General features: G+C 41.2%; 1 protein-coding gene across 1 annotated transcript; it reads right to left on the bottom strand.

Annotated features, from left to right (window-relative positions):
- Window positions 1–907: 907 nt before the first annotated feature.
- On the bottom strand, window positions 908–1,642 carry LOC127093999 (uncharacterized). Its single transcript, XM_051032881.1, has 2 exons — window positions 1,579–1,642; window positions 908–1,476 (listed from the first exon to the last, which is right to left on the bottom strand). Exons 1-2 carry the CDS (start codon window positions 1,640–1,642, stop codon window positions 908–910), a joined length of 633 nt encoding a protein of 210 aa, XP_050888838.1.
- Window positions 1,643–7,571: the final 5,929 nt, after the last annotated feature.

The following is a 7,571-nucleotide window of genomic DNA, read 5'->3' as shown; positions in this document are numbered from 1 at the left end:
TCCAGAGAAAACGAAGAAGAGTTCAAAGGTATTACATTAAATAACTTCTTTGTCTCTTTCGTATTTTTCTGACTATGTATAATTTTATTTTTCAGGGTAGTGGCAAGCCTCCTTTGACGCCCAAGAAAAGAAAAGTCTCCACTGCTAATATAATTCATGTCGAAGATGATAAAGAAGATACTCCTCCGACTCCACTGAAGAAAAAGCAGAAAAAGAATAAGGCAACAGTTGCCCCTTACCAAACAAATAAACAACAAGGTGTCGAAACCAACATTCTCCCTCCTCTTCCAACGAAAACTCAATCCCAGCCCTCTGGTGGCGCAGCGCTGGAGCATATTGGGAGCAATGCTTCTGATCCTGAGGCTCAACAGGTAGACTTCGACCTTGAGTGTTTTATCTTTCGAGAAACTTACGCTTTATTCTAACACTTTGCTTTCAGGACAAACCCAACACTCCCCTCATTTCTACCGCCAATCAGAGTGATCCTTCGAGCGACATGAATCCATCTCCTCCTCCGACAATCAGCGGTGCTATCCAAAACAAAGGATCTTCGACTGGGATCCAAAATCTCGAAGCAAATAACGCCCAGAATGAACAAGAAACCTCTTGTCCTGGTGAAGATGGTAAAAGAGATTCGCAGCATGCTGATGAGAAGGAATCAGCAGAGAAAGAAGATTCTGAGGATACTCCCAGTAATTCTCCTACAAGAGTTGCGTTTCCTTTGAATGATGCTGATGAGATCAGGATTCTGATGAGATTGAGGGGTATTTTCAGGAAGATGAAGACATGAATGTGGGAGAAGTTGATACTGAAGGAAATCAAACTGGAACTGGTGATGCCAACGTCGACACGGTCCCAAATCCAACTAAAGTTCGACCATCCATCACCCAGACTTCACTTATACCACTTACTGAGGAGGAGAAAAAAGCGGCTGTTTCGACCATCCTTTTTGATTTCCACTCTCCTTCTGTCTTCTTAATACTTCTAACGCATGCAACCTTTCTTCGTCCAAATCCACCAGCTCATTTATCATCATTTCCCAGTATAAGTCAGATGGAATTTCTCCTTGTCTTTGGATTCTCACTGATTGCAAGTAGATTTCGACAGGTAATACTGTGTCATGTCCAAATGTAAGTTGGAAAGGTGTAGTGTTAGTGGCTTCTTTAGGGGAGGTTCGACAAGCCCAAAGTGCTTGGTCTAAAGTTTTGTTCCAGTTTTTTGGCTTCTTCCCTACATGCTTTTTGATTAAGCCAATTATTACTTTATTGGATGCTTCAACTTGCCCATTGGCTTGAGCATAATAGGGTGTGGATGTTAATAATTTGAAACCCATCTCCTTTGTAAACTCTTGCATCTTTCGACCAGTAAAAACTGATCCTTGATTTGTTGTTATACTTTCTGGGATTCCAAATCTATATAAAATTTGCCCTTGAATGAATTTGATAACAGTTTCCTGATCCACATTTACTACAGGTACTGCTTCGACCCATTTAGTGAAATAGTCAATTCCTACAAGTATGTACCTTTATCCTTTGGATGAATTGGGTTGAATTTCTCCAATTAGATCTAATGCCCAACCTCTGAAAGGCCAAGGTTTAATAATTGTATGAAGCTCACTTGTAGGAGCATGTTGAATTCCCATGTATTTGACATTCTTGGCAACCCCTAGCAAACTCTATATAATCTTTTAACATGGTGGGCCAATACATTCCATATCTGAAAAGCAACCATTTTATCTTATGGCCTGCCTAGTGTGCTCCACAGGCTCCACTATGTACACTAGATAATGCCAAGTAAGCTTCATTTTCTCCTAAACATTTCAACAGGATCCCTTTAGGGGTTTTCTTGAATAATTCATTCCCCATCAAAACATAAGATAAAGCCATGTACTTGGTTTTTCTTTCTGTATCTGTCGAAGGGTCCTTAAGATAATTAATGATTGGATTCCTCCAATATGTATCCATTAAGGTATCAATGGACAATACTTCAAACTCCTCTTTGTTAGCATATCCTAACTGAGTGCTTTCCAAGTCTGTCAGAGACAATCTGGCAGCCATTGCCTTTCCTCTTACTTCGACAAGTTCTTCTAGCTTCTCTTTTGAAATTCTATACCCTGAAGCTATTTGTGCTAAGTCATTAGCTTCTTGGTTTTTTATTCTAGGGACATGTTTTATGTCGATATATTCGAATTTTTTGAGTAACCTATTTGCAATGACGAAGTACATAATCAAATTTTCTTTTATACATTTGTACTCCTTCGTCAGTTGCTTGATTACTAATTCTGAGTCTCCTTTAATTTTGACCCTTGTTGCACCCAATTCCAACAAAGCCTCAAGTCCTGCAATAAGGGCTTCACATTCTGCTTCATTGTTAGAACAAAGGGGACCTTCAATCCTATATTTGAGTTTTGTTGGAATTCCGTCAGGAGAAATTAACATGATGCCAACCCCACTTCCATCCTTATGAGTGGAACCGTCGAAGAATAATCTCCAAGGTTTCAACTCAACTTGAAGTTGAGGATTTTCGACCACTGCATGGTCTACAATAAAGTCCGATACTATTTTTCCCTTCATTTCCCTTAAGGGCATAAAGTTTAAAGAGTATTTAGTGAGTGCCGAAGCCCATTTGCCAATTCGACTGTGCATTATTGGCTTAGATAACATATACATGATGACATCAAAATGTGAAGAGACGTATAAATCAATAGGTTTTATATAATACTTGAGTTTAGTACAAGAGAAATGCAAACAAAGACATAGCTTTTCTATTGAAGTGTATCTAGTTTCTGCATCATTTAAAACCCTACTAAGATAATAAATGGCTCTTTCGACGCCATCTTCATTCTCTTGTGCCAACATGCTACCTATGGTAGTGTCGGAAGCTGATATATACAGTCTCATAGGCTTCTTTCCACATGGTGGTGCCAAGATAAGAGGATTCGTCAGATAGTGTTTGATCTTGTCGAATGCCTCTTGATGTTCGTCATTCTATTCGAACTTCCCTTGTTTCAGGCGTAGGAGGGGAGAGAAGGCTTGAATTCGACCACTTAAGTTTGAGATGAATCTTCTTAGAAAGTTTATATTTCCTAATAATGATTGTAACCCTTTCTTGGTTGATGGTGCTTTGGTCTCCATAATAGCCTTCGTCTTGTTTTGATTGATTTCTATCCCCTTTTTATAGACCACAAAGCCCATAAAATCTCCAGCCTGCACAAAGAATGCACACTTAAGAGGATTCATTTTTAAGCCATGTTTTCTCATTCTTTTGAATGATTGGCTTAGATGGGTTAGATGATCTTCATCTGACGTAGATTTTATCACAATATCATCTATGTACACTTGCATAAATGTCTCTATATAATCATGGAATATAGAGTTCATTGCTCACTGGTATGTTGCCCCAGCGTTTTTTAGACCAAAGGGCATTACTATCCACTCATAAGTGCCTATTGCCCCTAGACATCGAAAGGATGTTTTAGAAACATCCTCTTCTGCAATGAAAATTTGGTTATAGCCAGAATATCCATCAAGCATGCTGAGATATTCATAGCCTACGGCTGAGTCAACCAGCATCTCTGCCACAGGCATTGGATACTCATCTTTAGGAGTTGCTACATTTAGATCACGAAAATCTATACACACTCGCAAAGAGCCATTTTTCTTGATAACAGGAACTATATTTGCAATCCAATTGACATACCTTGTGGTCCTAATGAAATTGCAACGAAGAAGTCTTTCAACTTCTTTTTTGATCTTTGAGAGAATCTCTGGGGCGAATCTCCTTGGAGTCTGCTTGATGGGCTTCTTGCCATGCTTGATAGGCATCTTTAATTCGACCAAGTCCCTCTTCAAACCAGGCATCTCGTCGTAGTCCCAAGCAAAGCAATCTTTGTTTTCTCTTAGCAATTCAATTACTCTTACTTTCAACTTGGGGTCCAGTTTAGTGCTGATGTAGGTGATTCTTTTTGTACTCCCATTTACGAGATCAATTTCTTCAAGAGGATCTTGCGCTAACATCTTCGCACTTGACGTTACTGGATCTTTTTGGAATCCCAGAGGCTCTTCGTCGTAGATGGCATCTAACCTCTGTTTTATTGGTTCCACAAGTACTTGTTCGTCAGGGGTTTTTGGTTTAGAGTACCCCCCAGGTCCTGTATTATAGATTTCACCATATGTGGATTTGTTAGCCATGTTTGTTATCTCGGCTTCGAGAGCCGCTTGTCTTTTGTTCTCAGCCATGCAGGCCGAAATCTTTTCGAGAAAAGAAGACTCAGTCATAGTACAGGTCTTCATCCCATCCTGTTGGCCGTATTTCAGATGATTCCCCTTCTTATGGGTCTCCCATAATCTCCCTATCCCACTGAAAGCCATTTGGATGAAGAGTCAAGAAGTACAAGGCATTTTTATTTGGGGCGTAGCCTTCTTCCGATGGGTAGCATGGTCCTATGTAAGCCAAGTTCCTGTCGAAGTTTCTCTTGTCTACAGGGTTTATTTCTGCCATGAAGTAACTTTGGTCAGCTTCAACATTCTCTACCACCCATCTTCTCTCCAGATGGATATCCTCTGATGCATGGTCGAAGGGACTGCCCCTATTCCATGTATTCATTCTCTCCCTAGTAGCAAGTTGTAATTTGCCTTTGTGGGTATTACCATGAACATTGTTGGTCTTGTGATTGATCCAACAGTCAGATCCACTTGTATGACACCCAAAGTTTGTCCTATCTTCCCCTCATAATTTGACAATACCATGTTATGAGGTTTGACATGAGTGTCGAACATACCTATCTTCTTTAACATGAATTGGGGAATCAAATTGACTGCTGCTCCTCCGTCCACCAGGACTTTATTCACTCCCACCTGTCCAACTTTGGCCCAAATGTATAGGGGCTTGAGGTGACTCTAGATCCCTTGGTGAGGCCTTTCAAAAATAGCATTCTGCTCTTCGACAGCGCCACTATTGAGAACATAGTAATACACTGGTTGATGCTTCACCATCTCTGCAGCATCCGCTTCCTCATTATCTTCAACCTCTGTCTCCTGGTTATATTCGTATGGCAAGATTGAGACTACATTGCAATTCATATTGACAGAAGACACTCCGTCGGACTCGAAATCGTCAGTGAGCATTTCATCCTCTCTTACTTGTTCCTTCTGAACTTTCTGACTTATGTTTTCATCTGGAAACAACTTCCTTCCTACAGGTGGTTTGGTCGAATCCATGATATTTGGGGGAACCTTGACGCTGCTGGATTCTCCAGTCTCTTTTAGATTCATCTCTCTTTCAGCCTTCCTCATCCTCTGATGTCTTCTCCACTAGGATCTTGACATAGGATTTTTTCCTTTGTAGTTTTCTAGCCTGATAGCCTCCCTCTTTGATGCCTGGAACTGTTTTCTATACGCCCAAGAGGTTCTTCCTCCATCCTCAAAACTTCTCTACTTTCCTTTCTTTGGTCCCGCCTGAGTCCGTTTGTCCTCAGGGACTTCTGCTGGTAGTTTAAACATAACTCTTTTCGCCCTTGGGTGAGGGCTGTCTGGCCTCCTAGGTGCTCCCCTCTTGTCGAAGCTATACATGTTTGGGTTACCTCCATGTCCGTCCCAACCTTGGTCATATGGGATTCTTTTGAATGCTTCAGCTAATTCTCTGTTGTACACTGCCCCACACCCGGGACACATCAAGCATTCTGTTTCATATTTGTAGCAACGCACAATGAAACCAAGAAGGCTTTCTCCTGACGTGGGATACACCTTCTGTAATTGACTTTCCTTCCTCCAGTTTCTCTCAGTCTTTGTTCGTTGCCATCTCTTGTAATCCTCAGCCACCCTTCGACATATCCTGATGTTGCACCTTGGGCACAGCAACATGTCAGCATTCCTTTTGTGACATCTCCAAAGGCATTCACGCAGGCTTTCGTTGGATTTGGGATAGCCAAACTTCATCCCCTATTGCTCCATCTTCAGACATTTCTCCACTTCCTCCATTTCTGGGGGGGGGGGGGGGGTTGTTTCAGATCCACCATGTTGACACCTAGACTGGCGCCATCAGTGATTGAAATTTCCTCGAATTTCTTTCTTAGGCCCTCAGTAGCCTCAATTGTTTTCCCCTTGAGACCTTCAGTGGCCCTTGGTTCGACGTTAGCAACCTGTTTACCTTTGACAGAGATTCCAAAGGAAACATCATTATTTAGGCCATCAGTAGCCTGTTTTCCATCCGGCGCATAGCCTTCAGTTCCTGTTGCCTTTACAACCTCCACTTCCCATAAGTCAATCATGTTGATTTCGACAGGTTCATCATAGTTTGTCTCAGCAATGTTGAGGGGATCAACATCAACCTTCGTCTGGTTCTTTCCCTTGTCAGCGAACTTGAGGCGGTCATCCCTGATTGCATTCTGAATAAGATCCCTGAAAAGAAAGCATTGTGAGGTTTTATGGCCTAAAAAATTATGATATTTACAGAAGCCTCTTTTCTTCTGTTGTTCTAACGGAGGAATTTTGGTATTAGGAGGCACTATCATTTGGCCATCTTTTACTAATAAATCAAAGATCTCGTCACATTTGGTAACATCAAATGTGTAAGTCTTTTTGGGAAATCTATCATTCTTTTCAGTTTCGACAGGGATTCTGCCATTCGAAGGTGTAATTAATTTGCAGGCATAAGGTGGTGCTTCTTTTAATTCATCCAAATCTACTTCGAATTCCTCAAGACCATAAGGGTCTTCAGAGATTTCAGACTCCCCTTCTTCGAATTCGACATAAGCAACCCTCTTTTTCTTATAATTCTTATTCACTCTGTCCTTTTTAGATTTTAAGCGTCTGACCTGTCGAAACCTATCTGCTAATTGGGCCATATCTCTTAGATGCTGGGTATCTAACTTTTTTCTGATGGAATAATCTAAACCTCCAGCGGCCATTTCGACCAACTCGTGTTCAGGCACTATTGTAAAGCATCTAGATTTCAACAAACGGAACCTATTCAGATAATCATCTATAGGTTCGGTGAATTTTCTTTTGATGTTGGCTAATTCTTTAAGACTTATCTTAGTTTGGCCCATGTAGAATTGTTCATGAAACAATCTTTCCAACTGGGGCCAAGCATCTATGGAATTTGGTGGCAAAGTTGTAAACCACGTGAAGGCGTTCTTTGTTAAAGAACTGGGGAAATATTTCATCCTTAGGTTCTCACTGTTCGCCAATCCCCTGCCTCAGTCATGTATCTGGCTATGTGATCTATAGTGGATTCACTAGTGTCCCCTGAGAATTTGGTGAACTTAGGGATTTTACAACCCCTTGGTAATTCTGTTTACAGGACATATTCTGATAAAGGAGAGGAATAATTTGGCCGTCGAAGTCCTGTATTCAGACCATTCTGGGCCACGGTTCTCTCTATCATACTAGTTAAGTCATTTTCTATCATGTTTTCCCGCCTGACTCTATGAATTACTTCGTCTGCATCCTGGTCTCTATTAACCATTATCACTCTCCTAGGTTGTTCTTCAGGGACTTCCCGTTGAATTGGCTGTTGTTCCAATCTTGCCCCCATGACTCTTTTGTCAGGGGCTTGCCTTGGTGGTCGAA

The sequence above is a fragment of the Lathyrus oleraceus genome, chromosome 6 (assembly GCF_024323335.1).
Source record: "Lathyrus oleraceus cultivar Zhongwan6 chromosome 6, CAAS_Psat_ZW6_1.0, whole genome shotgun sequence".
Classification (NCBI taxonomy): Eukaryota; Viridiplantae; Streptophyta; class Magnoliopsida; order Fabales; family Fabaceae; genus Lathyrus; species Lathyrus oleraceus.
The sequence above is the reverse complement of the archived record's forward strand: the minus strand, read 5'-3'. Positions and strand labels throughout refer to the sequence as shown.

What these genes read in the sequence shown, in the direction of transcription:
- LOC127093999 (XM_051032881.1), bottom strand. Translation starts at nt 1,642, where the DNA reads ATGGGAATTCAACATGCTCCTACAAGTGAGCTTCATACAATTATTAAA. An exon ending in TAAACCTTGGCCTTTCAGAG is followed by an intron (nt 1,477 to 1,578) that starts GTTGGGCATTAG and finishes GGGTCGAAGCAG; the next exon opens with TACCTGTAGTAAATGTGGAT.